Source organism: Topomyia yanbarensis, chromosome 1, assembly GCF_030247195.1.
Source record: "Topomyia yanbarensis strain Yona2022 chromosome 1, ASM3024719v1, whole genome shotgun sequence".
In the NCBI taxonomy this organism is placed as follows: domain Eukaryota; kingdom Metazoa; phylum Arthropoda; class Insecta; order Diptera; family Culicidae; genus Topomyia; species Topomyia yanbarensis.
Genome location: NC_080670.1, coordinates 3,439,417 through 3,454,572, shown reverse-complemented (window position 1 = coordinate 3,454,572; position 15,156 = coordinate 3,439,417). Strand labels below are relative to the sequence as shown.

The 15,156-nt window shown below is 41.7% G+C and overlaps 2 protein-coding genes across 6 annotated transcripts; one reads left to right on the top strand and one right to left on the bottom strand.

The window, feature by feature from the left end:
* Nucleotides 1-2: 2 nt before the first annotated feature.
* Nucleotides 3-4,742, top strand: LOC131676621 (LIM domain-containing protein jub). 2 transcript variants are annotated; one of them, XM_058955805.1, is made up of 6 exons: nt 25-2,082; nt 2,139-2,634; nt 3,056-3,196; nt 3,424-3,593; nt 3,651-3,879; nt 3,938-4,742. In XM_058955805.1, exons 1-6 carry the CDS (start codon nt 1,048-1,050, stop codon nt 4,180-4,182), a joined length of 2,316 nt encoding a protein of 771 aa, XP_058811788.1. In that variant the 5' UTR covers nt 25-1,047; the 3' UTR covers nt 4,183-4,742. The 2 variants fall into 2 exon arrangements, with proteins under 2 accessions (XP_058811787.1, XP_058811788.1); XM_058955804.1 differs by having other exon boundaries at nt 3-2,082; nt 3,424-3,879.
* Nucleotides 3,730-14,631, bottom strand: LOC131676620 (RNA-binding protein 25). Of its 4 annotated transcripts, XR_009303209.1 has the most exons (13): nt 14,306-14,631; nt 14,029-14,178; nt 13,647-13,969; nt 12,625-13,578; nt 12,391-12,541; nt 11,670-12,327; nt 11,205-11,605; nt 11,037-11,148; nt 10,491-10,575; nt 9,940-10,131; nt 9,713-9,767; nt 9,530-9,657; nt 3,730-3,868 (listed from the first exon to the last, which is right to left on the bottom strand). XR_009303209.1 is itself a non-coding variant. In XM_058955800.1 (9 exons), the coding sequence occupies exons 2-8, from the start codon at nt 14,104-14,106 to the stop codon at nt 11,056-11,058; spliced, it is 2,658 nt and encodes an 885-aa protein (XP_058811783.1). In that variant the 5' UTR covers nt 14,107-14,178; nt 14,306-14,631; the 3' UTR covers nt 10,349-10,575; nt 11,037-11,055. The 4 variants fall into 4 exon arrangements, 3 of the variants coding, with proteins under 3 accessions (XP_058811783.1, XP_058811786.1, XP_058811785.1); XM_058955800.1 differs by lacking the exons at nt 3,730-3,868; nt 9,530-9,657; nt 9,713-9,767; nt 9,940-10,131 and having other exon boundaries at nt 10,349-10,575; XM_058955803.1 differs by lacking the exons at nt 3,730-3,868; nt 9,530-9,657; nt 9,713-9,767; nt 9,940-10,131 and having other exon boundaries at nt 10,349-10,575; nt 11,205-11,599.
* Between the last annotated feature and the right edge of the window lie 525 nt (nt 14,632-15,156).

The window sequence follows — 15,156 nt, the reverse complement described above, 5'->3', positions numbered from 1 at the left end:
TAACTGGATCTCGGAAATAGCAACCAAACTTTTTACAATAGAAATAACCTGGAAATGTTGTAAAAGTACTCGCAATTATTTCGAAAATTTTACCGCATCTCTAGATTATCAAAACGAGCTGCTGATTGCTTGTTAAGCATTGACGTCAAAATTTTCTTCGATTGTTCCACCAGTGAACATACCTCGTCAACCAATTTACCCATATGACTGCGCTAACCGTTGACTATCCCCCCGACTGTCATCGTTTCACCTGCATCTACCATTCGCACAAACACACATTCCGAAGCATATCCCGGTGTGAGTGTACGATGCTCTCCTACACCTCCTGTCGTGGTGTTGCAAAGCGAAAACTAAACGAGCCTAGTGAAGTGATGACTTTTTCACCCTCCGGAAAAAACAGTCAATTTTTGGTTCAATTTTCACTAAATAACGCCCTTTATTGAAGCGCATTGCAGTCCCCGGAGTAGGTGCTATCCGGAGACGTTATCCCGAACAGGGCGCCTACCGTCGTCGCAACGAAAAAACAAATAAGAAGGTGTAATTTTCTAGCTCAACAAAGACTGAATCATTCCTTTCGGGTAGGTGAAAAAGAACGAGTTGATGGGACGTAACAGCTGAGGAAGGAAGGGACGAGGCTTCCACAGTCGTGTCAGAAAGAAGAGGCTTAGCCACACATTGAGTGAGAGAGGTCAAGGGAAAACAAAATTTACCCTCATCGCGCCTTCCGCTCCTTTTTTTTCTGGAGTGAACGATGTTTCTTGTGGTGTGTTGGTGTGGAATAGTGAAAGCATCTTCAGTCAAGGAATTTTCGGAGACTCCGGTCTTGTTTCCTAATTGATTAACTATGGCTTTTCGGAACTTTGAAGACAAATGTGAATTTGAATTTTAGCATTGAGCGTCGGATTTTGCCAGTTAGCTGAAAATTGAGGCGAGTGTGAACATCTTGCTTCCAGTACTATTTCCGAAGAGGAAATTGAAACGTGTTACGAAGCAGGTAGAGGCTATTTTAGTATCGATTTTTTCACTACAAACATCCGGAGAGCAATTATGTCGAACCACATTCATACTCAAAGTGCCGATGCCGCACTGATTGCACAAATGCATCAGATGCGACTGGAAGGAAATGCTTCAGGGTCAAATACAGTCCGAATGGTGCCTCCGCAAACAGCGGTTCTTCAGGGTGTCCCGAGGGGTCAGAATTATGGACAAATTCGAATGGAAAATCATTACGTTCCTGTATCAACTGGAATTGGACCAGGTAACGTAGTGATCATGAACGATCCCCGTATCTATGAAAAGTATCAAAATCCCATGCTAGCCGCAGCAGCTGGTAGAAAACCAGGTGACATTGCGCATGTGGGATACTATCGGGTGAGCAATAGCCCCACCCATTCATTAGGAGGATCATCACATCATTCCGGAGGTGGCGGAAGCCCACGTTCTATCGGGCAACCACCAGCACAGTACTACGATCCTCGCTATCAGGCTGTATACGAAAATATAGACTACTATAGCCCTACGCAACCACAACAAGTAGACAGTTTAATGTACGAGAGAAAGTTTGAATCGAGCAATGTCAAAGCGCAGCCTCAAGTTCCAGTCGGGTCTAACCATCCACAGCTGCCATCTAATGGAGGTGGTAGTCGTTACGCTCATACTCCACAGCCGCCTGACCTACACGAGCAACCTCCGATTTATGAAAATCTTCACAGCGCTTCTGGACAGCAAGCTCAACCGCAAGCTTCTAAAGCTTCCACGCAAATATACTATCATCGCAGTGAAGCTAACAGTCCTCAGGTACCTCACAACCAACCATATCACACCGGTGAACTACCGATCTACGAAACCACTGTCGTGAATCCCAGTGCAACATCAAGATACGTTTCGGTTGGACAAGGAGCTTCCACTGGAACATATCAACATTCTCCAACGAGCAGTAACATATCGTTGAAAATCGCCCAACAGCCTCAGCCCGTTCAATTGCCGAATGTAAAGTACCATGCTACGGGAGTTCCAATTTCTGCTGCCCTTCCGTACGACTATCAGATGTCCGCCAAACAACAAACCGGAGCTCCATCATTGGTAAATATCTTGTTTGATTTTCGAAAACTAAAAACAAGTCAACATATTCTTTACAGCCACCGAAATCATCCGAAGCCATGAAATCACAACAAACCAAAATCAACTCTCCATCACGAAGCAGCTCCATCTCCGGGTCGAGCTCCCTAAACAAATCGTTCGTCGAAGACATCAATGGTTCGGATTACGTCTGCATGACCGGTGGCAGCAAATACCAACAACGGCAATATTCGGCTTCCCCACAGCCACCGCCTCCTCAGCAATCGGTCAAGCCATTCATGACGGCCGTTTCCGGAACGACCGGGCAAGGTAATACATCCTCAAATCATGAACGTCACTACGCAACTCTTCGCGAATTGGATAACGGTGGAGCAACAAACGCAGCCGGTAAGCCAATGCCGTTAGGATCGAATTCAGCCCCAGGCAGTAAACCGAACAGTGCGCAGAGTTCGTTCTCCGGTATGCCACCAACGACGACTAGTAGTAACAACCGAAATACATCAGCCGTATCACCCACACCGTCACAGCTAAGCACTGGAAGTGGATCCGGTAAACGTAAGTATCTATCATATTTAACTGTCCGTCTGTTCAATGTTCCAAACTACCGACCCGCGTTTTTATTCAATTAAAGTTTTTATTTAGTTCCTATTTTTGACCGATACTAGAAACATGTATACGGTTTTAATTACTATTTTCGGAAATAAATGCAATTTTTGCGATATTCGATTGACAGTCACACGGGAAACGGAATGAATATTTGGTTGATTTCGTTGTTGGATTTAAATCACGCTAGGTTTGCTCTGTTTACAAAATCGATATAAAATGACAGTTTCCAGTGAACCCAGGTTGGACGACTTGGATCCACATATGAAATAAGCTTTTGTTCCATTCAAAACGACTATAGTAGTAGGCTTATTCTCATCAGTCCGAAAGGAAGTTTAATTTTTCATAACTGTTTTAATAACTTTTTTCGCAGGCTTAACAAAGAATTTGCTGCCGTACAATGTCACGCCACCCCGTCCAACTGGTCCAACCGAGGCGGAACGTAAAATCGAAGAACTCACCCGGCAGCTCGAAGAAGAAATGGAAAAGAATGAAGAGCAGGGTGAATATTTCGGTAAGTACATACACGGACCAGTTGTGATATTATTCAGAACGAATCGGATTTCAAATATTCAATCTTGACTATTATAATCGATTTTTTATCCATAATTATCACAAGCACACAAGCGATTATCCGTCTTTATTGCAACGAAGCTAGTATCAATATTTTACTTAACCTTAATCTATGAGAGAATATAAGTCAACAGTTCTAATCTCAGCCTACATTAACCCCTCTTTCAGGAATCTGCCACACATGCAAAGAAAAGGTAACCGGTGCCGGAGCGGCCTGCCAAGCTATGGGTAACCTGTACCACACCAACTGCTTCATCTGTTGTTCCTGTGGGCGTGCCCTTCGGGGTAAGGCTTTCTACAACGTACACGGTAGGGTGTACTGTGAGGAGGACTACATGGTAAATTCTATATTTTGTGAGAAACTCCACGGTACCATGGATCTTTCGCCTTTCCAGTACTCCGGATTTCAACAAACAGCAGAAAAGTGTGCCATCTGTGGGCACCTTATTATGGAGATGATTCTGCAAGCGATGGGAAAATCCTACCACCCGGGCTGCTTCCGGTGCTGTGTATGCAATGAGTGCCTCGATGGAGTGCCATTCACCGTCGACGTGGACAACAAGATCTACTGTGTTAACGATTATCACAGCATGTTTGCCCCCAAGTGCGCCAGCTGCGGAAAAGGTTCGATTTGGTTAAGATACCTCGTTAAATTTGTATATCAATCATTTTTCGTTCGTAGGAATAACTCCAGTAGAAGGAACGGAAGAAACTGTACGGGTAGTTGCCATGGACAAAGATTTTCACGTAGATTGTTACATCTGCGAGGAATGCGGAATGCAGCTAACGGACGAACCAGATAAACGGTGCTATCCGTACGAGGGAAGGCTAATGTGTCGTTCCTGTCATATTCAAAAAATATCGCAGCAAGATATGCACGGGAGAATTGTTGAGCCAGTCTCGGCTACCTATCAATATATGGGTTAAGGGATGTGCCTCTACTTCCAGAAAACAACTATCGAATATTATTAGAACTATTTCAACAGCTGGCTGGAAACTTTTCGAATTGGATTGTGAGTTGAACAGAATAGAGCACTGCCAACTGAACAAACGGTGTGATCAAACCTCAATAAACAAAAATCAGTTTTACGTCTCAAAGAGATGCATGCTTTTAACCAGATATTCAAAGGTGAAAATTCAAGGCAAAATTCTAATTATAATCATTATACAAGCATCTTGTCACTATAACCATTACAATACAATATATCTGTACTCTCTAACCACTCCTCGTACTTTTAAATAACACAACAATGTATCGGAATTGGTCATTCTTTATCAAAGCGTCTGTGTTTACGATAAAAAGACATTTTGCAATTACAAAACATTCCAAACGCTGCCAATCCGACGAAATCGATTGGCAGGGCTTAGTTCATTGCTGTCGCATGCACAATACTGCAATACAATACAAGACATAATCCATTGTCATCATTACATGCTTATTTTTAGGGCGTACCTTTTAAAATTGTAATTATTGAAATAAAATTTATAATGGGAAAAAGATCATACTCTCCGTGTATTTTCGATTGAGAGAAAAGCTGGGTTAATCCAATAATTGACTGCCTACAAGGGACGAAGCAAAAACAAAGGCCAATTTGCCAGAAACGACAAAACACTGTCTAGGAACGTTTGCATAATTTTTGGTCACTCGCACGAGTGTCATCTACTATGTCTTGACAAGTTGATATTTTTAAAAAATCCTGAAACCAGCAACACTACCTGATCAAAGTGTGCTTTTTTCGTATAATCACAAACTTTCCTAATTAGGTTCTTTACTGACACAGTTAACCTCACTTTTCTTGACAGTTCGCTTGTACTGTTTACATGGACTTAGAAAAATTTGTGGACTACTAGATTCGCTCGAAGCAAATCGTATAGAAATGAACACTCAGTTCATTTGTGACGTCATCGTAAAGTATTCAATGGCTTTGGATATTTTTGTTACGATGTATTTGTTGGATTGTTCGCCTGTACGTAGCTTAAATTCATGGAAGATGTCACTAAATTATGTGGAGTTCCGGGAAGTTGTGTCTAATTCGCCAGCAACTATCGAAAACTATGATTACATTTAAAATCACAATCGCGAGTCTTTGTTATGATGACGGAAAATAAATAAAAACAACGTTATCACTGCTTTGACATGATCATTTTACAAGCGGTGCTCGATACGTGCCTGGAGGGAATTTGATGCCGTTTTGTCTTTACCCCGAAACTGAGCCGCGTTTCAACCCCAACCCCTGTCAATTCATACATTTGGACAGCAGTTGGTGTTAGAACCTGGCGCAGTTTCACTTCGAGTAAAAGTGGCATTAGTACATAAATAGCAATATGCCGATGCATATTATTTATATCAGGTAAAATATCATAGTAAATGCGGTGAAGACCCGATTTTATCAGCTTTTCGACCTGATTTTATCAGCCTCATATGAAAATTGATAGTTGGTAGTTTGATGGGCTGTAGCAGACGAACCAAGGTGAATTCGAGTAAATCCTTTCTTGAGCATATTTTTCTTATCCTAGAGATCCGAAATATGCAAAAAAAAAAATTATATATATTTTTTAATTTTGCGCTGTCAGACTCCCTTAAGAGAAATTTAGGCTAAATAATCAGAAAAAGGTTATGGGGCGATATCTGGGTACTAAAGAATATTTTAAGAAAAAAAAGAAAGAAAAATATATGTACCGATTATGTCAATGTCCCCGTTTTATCAGCTTAAAATTCACCAAGGGACTGATAATAACAGGTCTTCACTGTAATACTAATTCTTACGGACGGAAATCCCAATATTTTGGTCATTGTCTAACGACGGTGATTTCTATTGCAAAGACAATCGAGAAATCGCTTGAAATATTTTGAAAATTGGTGAAGTAATATTCTGCCGCTATACACGTAACTGTCCCATGTGTATCCCATAGCACATGGGAATGCTTATAGCGGCAGTATTGCTTTGTAAAAACCCACTTTAAACATGTTAGAATGTAAAAATCGGAAATAAACTTCAAGTGTAAAAATCGGACTGAGATACTTCAGCATCCTGCGCTTAAAAAAATCTCACCGGCCAAACTCGACGAGGACGGACCTCCAGCTTAACAACCGGATGAAAATAAATAAATAAATCGTGCGCAAGAGCATTCATGTATCGTGACATTGAAGATTAAAAGTCGCTTAAAAAACTTCTTCGTAAGAATGGGATGTATTCATTTCCGGTTTTTATACTGAAGGCTTTTTCATACGATTCTTACAGAGGAGAGTCCCAGTCCGGTTTTATGCTTGAAGTTCATATCCGATATTTACATTCTATTTTATTTGAAGTGGGTTTTACGAAACATGTTCTTGTTCTTGCGAACAGCAGGCGCGATAAATTCTCTTTAAGGGCATGTTCATTAACCGAAACAGAAGTTTCGAAACTCTTGATTTCAACAGATCTACTCCTTACAGTATATTTGCTATTTGAAGCCTAATAAGTGCTAAATGATGGCAACATAATTAAATATAAAAATTTGGAACATTTTCGCGTTTCAAAATGGTTAGGTGATTATCGGAAACTTAGCTATTTTTGACAATCATAGCAGAGCATAGCACGAACACCTGTACAAATCGTAGATGGAGTTGCAGAATTGAGCATATCCATTGCCATATCAGACTTCGCCACGATCTACAATGACGTAGACCCGCTCATCTCCACACACCTGGCCACGTTCTTACAAGCGTTTTTATGTCATAATACACATACTTAAGGGAAACGCTCGGAACCGAAACAGTTTTCATAGATGACGGAGATATCAAAAGGCGAAATAAATGTGAGCTGGAGATTATCACCCTTATTCTTGTATACAAAGAATACGATTCGAACGAATAGTAGGCCCATTTGATTTTGCTGTCGAAAACGAGAATACAAACGACTTTCGAACGAACTAGCATTCTTCGTATACAAGAATAAGGATGTATATAAAATTCATATCACACAAAAGAACAATGTTATTGCTTAATACAGGCCGTATGGCAGTGATATTAAAAATACTTGGAAATGGTACATGAAACGGGCTCACCGGTATCCAGTATGCGAACATCCTTTCTATATCATATGTACTGCCAAAAAAACGTTCTGCGTCGCTTCTGGAAGTGTAGTGGCCTACACGTTACTTTCTCTCTCTGCAACTCAATTTGATGACCGGAACGCACCTTTCGCTTGAAACTGGATTTAGAATTGCATGTATTATGTAATCGGGACAATCACAAATGGTCCAAAATATCGAAACTTCACAGTTGAAAGATGATGACAACTAAATTTTTCACGGATAGCGAAAATTACTTGCGTCCCGCTGTCAGCGATTGCTGCGATCCCTCGCTTTAGGATGTTAAAAATGACATGACAGGCTACACATATTGTGCATTCTCATAAAAAATCAAGTCAATTCGATGATTAGTTTTTGAGTTAACGTGTTCTTTTTTCCCTTTTTTATTTCGACTATGTTAGTTACATTTTTCTTTTTTTACATTTTAACGACATTCAATTAGCTAGAGATTACTGGGTAGGGAAAGTTATGAAACTCAGAGCCATAGTACTCAAGTGAGAGCAAGGATGTGAAGTAAACAGATCGGAAAGCTAGAAGGACACATGATAGTGAACTCGGGTGATTCGTAGTTATTCTGCCTAAGCTCGACCCTCATTATCAGAAGGCAAAAATTAAGCCCGCATGATATTAAGCCTGTTCTAATGGCCCTGCCACTTCTAGCTTTCCGATCTGTTTACTTCACATCCTTGCTCTCACTTGAGTACTATGGCTCTAAGTTTCATAACTTTCCCTACCCAGTAATCTCTAGCTAATTGAATGTCGTTAAAATGTAAAAAAAGTTAACGTGTTCGCCAATTTGAAAAACGCGGTTTCGAGAAAAACGGTATTAAGGGGTGTCCCACATCAAATTGTATCGCGGAAGAAACGCTGTAGAAAGTGACCCATTGGGAATTTTCTCATGAAAATTTGGGCATGTTATCATTGTCAGTTTTTCGAAAATTATTGCCGATAGATTGAAATCTTCGTGTGTTATAGCGAATACGCGCGATGAATGAGTGGATATTCAGCGTGGCCACCGAGATGGCGAGAAACTATTGTAAAGGTTCAATACTAACAATCAAACGGATAAAAAAGAAATCGATTTGTTTGCCCACAACACCAGATGCCCCTCCTTCTAAACTTTCTTCCTTCAACTCCTTGCTCTTTCTTGAGTACTAAGGCTCTTAATATACTTCACCTTTCAGTTCCTTGCTAATTCAATACCGTCCCGGCACGCCAAAGCTCAACCCAATAGAAAAATATTAAGCAATCGTCGTGGCATCAACATAACACTTGCCCACATTGTTTTAGTGCATATCGAAAGACTCAGATTTTGTCTAGCATATTATGCTGAGTTGAGAAGCAAACGTGAAAGCTGCCGAGTTATTGACGGAAGAGAAAGAAAAATATACTCTCACTTGCACTTAATTTTTTATTTCAAAACATAATCTTTCAATTGGAGATCAGAAAAATTTGTATCCCCGGTCGAACTTAAAAGTGGAACAAAATTCAATTCACGCTAGTCACTCTTAATAGTAGGTTTCGTTTGTTTACCTCCTCATTCATTCGTTCGGTGCATCTTAATCATTCAAATATTTTACGTTTCAATTACGAACCAAACTTTGTTTTTTCCTAGGGAAATTAAAACTGTCGCACCACTGCCACTGATATATAGTCTTGATTGGTCAATATGATTTCGCATTTTTATTTTTTCCTCCCTAAGGGGGAATTTGGTAAAAACTTGCTGTGAATAATAGCAAAAACCTACTTTAATAAGTTTTATTTTATGTTTCGCGTTCCGCTCCTCAGCTTATGACAGCTGGCGTGACCAACATATAGGCGAACCTTAATACTTATGATCGACTGCTAACGGTTGTCGACCCATTAGAAAAAAAAAAGTTCTGATTCTGAGAGCTTATAAAGGCGCGACATTGCTTAAAATCAATCGCTTAAAATTTTAGGCTTCAAGCAAAATATTCCTGTCTGAACATTAAACCGTTAGGTGCTAGTAAACGTCAAAACAACAATCAAAATATCATAAAACCATGGAAGTTAGCTGTGGTGCCCTTAAGATGCAAATTGCTTCAATTCATTGTTTAGGCTGTGCATTTTGCATGTAATTGAATCTTGCCAAGTTCCCTTAAGGTAAAACTTAAACAACGGTTATGGGACTAATTGAGTCGTCTTTTTTAATAATGGAAATCTAAAATGTTATGCTTACCATCAGTACTTCCGTCATTGTATTAAGATACCATCATCCAATTTATTCACTTAGTTATGGCAGCTTTAACTTTATGGTTATTTTTCTGGAGAAACCATCCAACTTGAATTGTTGTAGACTTGTTAAACCTGAACAGAATCGAATTGAATTCCGAAATACCGGCTTATAACGATAAATACTCACCAGTTCTTCCTTGTGTGTTAATCACCTTTGCCTCCTGCAGCGAGCCAGATTAAACCTGTAGGAAGTGTTCAAAATCTTCCATTAGTAACCCATCAGGATGCACACCGGACATTTCAAATCCGAACGCAATGACTAACATAAGAAGCATCTTACCTCATGCTTTCCATTTGAATTTATCATTAATGAATATATTACAAGTGGCAAAAGAAGCTTATTAAAGTACTTACTCATCACCTCAAAGAGCCAGTAGGCGGCAAGACGCGATTCTGTGACAGGAAGCCCCAAAGGAACCGTTCAAAGGCCAGAAGAGATGGAGAGGAGTTGTGAATGGGACGGACAAAGTATCCGACCGGCACCATCATCATCACCACCAGCACGGAAACCGGAACCAGAATCAATTGACGTTAATCGATGGTGCGCTATATCGTAGTGTGTCATTGATGAAGAAACCGAACCGCAACCGAAATAGGAAAGCAACCGCATTAGGAGATTTGTTAGATGGTTCTAGATTGCGCTAAAGGATCAAGTGATATTTGTTTTTTTTTTTTTTAACATTTGATCGAATCTCAAGCAAAAGTTACAGAAACAGATCAGAAGTGGCGCTATTTTCTCTTGAGTCGCAGAATAAATAGCTGCTTTGAAACTGTGACTTGATTTTATTTCGCTCAATTGTCTATGCTGAATTTTTGCAATATGTTGATATCATAATCTAAGATTCTCTTCAGTTGTGTATTGTTGGATTTTGTTTATTTAATATAATTAGCTTGTTTCTACTCACATATTACGCATTACCATGTTTGTCGGCGTTCGATAAGATGTCCAGTTCTGAGCTGCGGTCTTCCGGAAGCAGCACCGATGATCATCTGTGTGTAGAATATTTACCGATGAATATGACGGTGTCATCAAATTTTTTGTTTGTTATAACACGATTTACGCACAAACATACACAAATTATTGTTCTTGAGCGTAACTTTACTGTTCGTTTATGGGTAGAAAGTATGATTTTTTTTCGATTGGGTAAAAGTAAACTCATTTGCTTATGAATTCTGTTCTTCAGAGTATAATAATCATAGTTGCTTATGACGTAGATTACACCTTATTAGAGTACAATTAAAAAATAACCTGTGGTCTATTCAACGCGAACGTGGTGAAAATTAGAGGGGAAAGGTGTCACGTATAGGAGAAGGAACCTTCAACGCCCACGGACGTTTTTGCGTCAATAGAATAGTTAAGTGCGAGAAGGACAGGCGTTCGGAACAATTATCACGCTTTTCACCTAGCGCTACACAGAAATTGTTAACAAACGAATAGTGGCAGAATATACCTTGGATTCCCACGGAGCACTACTTCGTAAGTCCAACCTTCTTGGCTTCGACCTCATAGATTAACAACCGCCACATTTTAACCACAAACACCTCAGCTTCTTCGTCCAGGACCTAAAATAGTAACAAACATTAGGACCGATTGCGAATGCAGTTAAAAGGCATCTTACCATCATAACATCATCCAGTATTCCCTGCGGAGTGCTTCCTGCCAACACTTTCGAACAAATAAAGTCCACCAGCGTTGGCTCTGGCTCTCCAATGTATTCGATAATCTTCTTATTGATCCACGGGCGAATTTTCTTTTCAATCGTGGCATCAATCTCGTTCCAGTCTAGAGGATAATTGAACAAATCGTTCTTTTCAGTGGGTATTTTATCGATAATACTCTTAATGTGCCGCCGTTTCTCCTCCTGCGATTTGATCGTATCACGACTGGATCTGCTACTGGTACCGGAAGCGTCCTCACCACTCTTACTTTTGGAGGTACCCTTTGAACTAGAGTGCTGTGATGAGCCCGTCTGAACGGCCGCAGCGTTCTGTGCCTTTTTCTCGTCTTCTGTAACTATAACTGATAGTAAATTAGTTTCCGTTCTTCTGATTGAGTACGAACTGATCAAAAAAATCCAACTTACCCAAGGGCACCAACTTTCGCTTCTTAGGACCATTCGACTCCTCTCCATCGTCGTCCATATTGTTGAAAACGTCCTTCATTTCCAACTTCTTCTTTTTAGCATTTGCGTTCAAACTGAGACTGATGGTGGGTGCGATAGGTTGAGGCTTCTCCGGCAGGGAATTCATTTCACTATTACTATTTGCTCCAGGGCTGTGCATCATCATTGTGTTCGAGTTCGAACGCATTGAATGACGGGAAGCATCCTCCTCGGGTTCCATCATACTTGGTCCACTATCGAAAATGGTAGCAGGACCTGAACCAAACCCGAACGAATCTCGCGTTTCCGATCCGGCATGCTGCGGATGGTGAGGCAGGCTATTGTTACCGACGTGGTGGTGATTATTATTGGTTGCAATCACACCGGGGGAGTCGAAGTTATTATCGTCGTGACCACTGGAATCAGACTCAATCGGTTCCGCATCAATGGCTGCCAACTCACGGGAGGCCTGAGCTAGGACATAGCGTTCCTTATTGGCGCGCACCCGTTCCTTGTCACGCTGTCGCTCTAGTTCACGCTGCCGTTCACGCTCGAGCTCGCGCTCACGTTGCTGCGATTGCTCCAGATTAACATCGATCAAAATCTTGGGCCGGTACATGTCCTCGCGTTGTTTTTTCAACTGCAGGGAATTTAAAAATTAATCAGCCCTGTTGGGCCTAGAAAACGTTGATCGAACTCTTACCTTTTCAAATTCTAACGTTGGGTTATCATACTCGCCGGAGAAAATTTTATTCTTCAGCTCGTCAAGCTCTTCCTGTTCTTTGTTGCGGTCCTTCGAATCTTGGTCGGCTTCGCGGACACGCTCTGCCAAGCGTCGCTGCAGTTCTCGTCCCCTAGAAAAGAATATTTTGATCAGTGCCAATATCCTATTGAGAGGTTTTCCAAGATGCTTGCAACGTTCCAACAAACTACTCACTTATAATATTTTGGATCATCCCGTTCATCATCATAGTCCTCCAAGAATTCCTTAAGCCGCTTTGCTTCTCTTTCCCGTTCTTCCTCCCTGCATCGTTCTCTTTCGCGATCCTTCTCGTAGTCCTTGGTCTTTCGTCGCTCGCGAGCTTCCCAATTCCGCAATCTCTCCTGATAGGCGGCCTCCTTTTCCTTGGCCTTCTTTTCCGCCTTTCTACGATCTCTTGCTTCCTCTTCTATTTCTTTCTCTTTCTGAATGTCTCGTGGGTTTCGGTTTTGCAATTCCCGTTCACGCTCCCTTTCTCTTTCGCGTTCACGTTCCCGTTCGCGGTCCCGTGCCTCCCGTTCCCGGTTTTCCCGCTCTATCCGTTCACGGGTTTCCCGTTCCCGCTCCCGTTCACGTTCCCTTTCCTTCTCACGTTCTCTTTCTCGCTCGCGCTCACGTTCGCGGTCCCTCGATCGTGACCGACTTCGCCTCCGTGATTTTTTCTCTTTATCCTTTTCTTTTTTAGGTGAAACTGACCGTTTCTTGTCCCCGTCGGACTTTTCAGACTTTTTCTCGTCCCGGGCTTTCCTACGCTCCTTTTCCTTCTCTTTTTTAAGTTCCTCAGCTTCAGTATACTTGCGAAACTTACCAATCTCCTGGCTGATTATTTCCCGCTTACCCTCTTCCAGGTGCACCGACTGTAGTTGTTTTTTCTGTTTTGTTGGTGCAGCTTCGTCGTCCGGGTCACCACCAGAAAAATCCTCTCGAAACTCTTCCATAATCCTTCTGATCAAATCGGTCGATTCGTCATCACACCTCCGTTCGAAATTTTCATCACCACCGGCAGTCTCTTCCTCTTTGTAGTTATCAAGCAAAGCCTTATTTTTGGCGTCAACCTTGGCCACCAGCTTTTTACCGCCAATTTCAAGATCGTGAAGCAATCGGACGGCACGCGCACCTGCTACGGCACCACTGAAAATTACAAATAACGCAATAAATCCAACTTATCACAAGCTCCCCCTATTCGAGATAACACTTACTCGTACTCACAAAACCCAAAGGTGGACACCCGCTTCCAGTTGATGACCGTTCCGCACGATGCGAGAATCTTCTTAATCATTGGATCGGGTGCTTTATCGCTGATGTTTCCAATGAAGACAGTGATTACCGGCCCGTCGTAGGTAGGTGCGGGATTCGGTACCTGAACACCGCCTACCCGATCACCACGGTGCTTGTCATGATGGTTGTTCATATGATTGTACATCTGCGGACGAGAACCGATCGTGGGTGGCGGTCCGTGAAAAGTAGCCCTTCCACCAGGTGGGGGCTGACTCATCGGTGGCAATCCGACTGGCATCATCGGCTGAAACAAAATAGATGATATTAAAATTGTATCATCACAAGAAAGTAAACATCCCTTACAGGCATTATTGGTGGGGCCATCGCGAAGGGCATTCCCGCCGGCACAATTGTCGGTGGTGGTCTTGATGGGTAGGACATCGTCGAGTTCTAGCAAGCTCCACCGGCTCTATTTACAATGACTTCCCTGATGCTGTAACCGTTCGTACGCAGCTGCCGGAGCAAATGATAGAAGAACGTTTATCAGAACCTGCTTCCAAACAAGCTATTGTTTTGGATATTGATTGAAAACGATCTCGGGCTCCAGCGGCAACCGAATAAACAACGAATATTTTCCTACCAAGCGGAAGCAACAAACATTTGACAGCTTGCACTGTTTCCAATCTTCTACCACACGACGCCGATCTTTCACGCACACTAGTGCAGCAAATTTTCGCTGCTACTTTTTTTCTCGTTCGTCGTCGGCCGAAAAAGAATTGCAAATATCACAAATTTTCACCAACTTTTCGTGTCTACAGATAGTAAAACTGTAGCACCAACTTTAACACTACCGAATTGCAATATTTTCGAAACGTTCTGAACTGAGAAATGTACAATTTTCGACGAAAATGTGCTACCCGTTCAGCACTCTTGGCGAAAGGATGGAAACGCGATCACTCTGCTTCGTTTCACTGACAGGTCGAAGACGGGCGCTTTCGATTTTGACGTTTTGCACCAACTGTTCGAAAGATGCCAACGACTCTGGCGACACCTTCGAACAGTTACGGGGGGCTAGTCAACGGTATCGATATTCAGTTCGCTAGCGCTGGAAATTAGCATTAGACCATCTGCACTACGACGGATTGAACGGAACGAATAGAATTCGATTCCCGTTTGATTTTGCTGTCATCTTTGAGAACATCAATGCAATGCAAAGTAATGCAGAATTAGGCTGCACAACTCAAGTAGCTCAATTTGGGCGGAACAACCAAATTTTAAAAAGATGCTTGGAGGGAAATTTCTAAAGTAAAGGCATTGGTCGAGCACAGCGGTAACGCGAGAGAAAATTTCATTTAATTATTACATTTAATGTTTTCTTTAAATGTGATCTCTGTTCTGCGAATTACAAGACGTCTGGAATTTTCATTCGAAGCGTATTCGAGCAGGAACACAGCGAAAATCAATTTGAATGATCTGCATACATCTTGAAAC

Coding starts and splice junctions, on each gene's coding strand:
- LOC131676621 (XM_058955804.1), top strand. CDS start 1,048: ATGTCGAACCACATTCATACTCAAAGTGCCGATGCCGCACTGATTGCA. Junction 2,083..2,138: donor AAACCGGAGCTCCATCATTG/GTAAATATCTTG, acceptor TATTCTTTACAG/CCACCGAAATCATCCGAAGC. Junction 3,197..3,423: donor AGAGCAGGGTGAATATTTCG/GTAAGTACATAC, acceptor CCCCTCTTTCAG/GAATCTGCCACACATGCAAA.
- LOC131676620 (XM_058955800.1), bottom strand. CDS start 14,106: ATGTCCTACCCATCAAGACCACCACCGACAATTGTGCCGGCGGGAATG. Junction 12,542..12,624: donor GATGATCCAAAATATTATAA/GTGAGTAGTTTG, acceptor ATTCTTTTCTAG/GGGACGAGAACTGCAGCGAC. Junction 12,328..12,390: donor CAACGTTAGAATTTGAAAAG/GTAAGAGTTCGA, acceptor AATTCCCTGCAG/TTGAAAAAACAACGCGAGGA.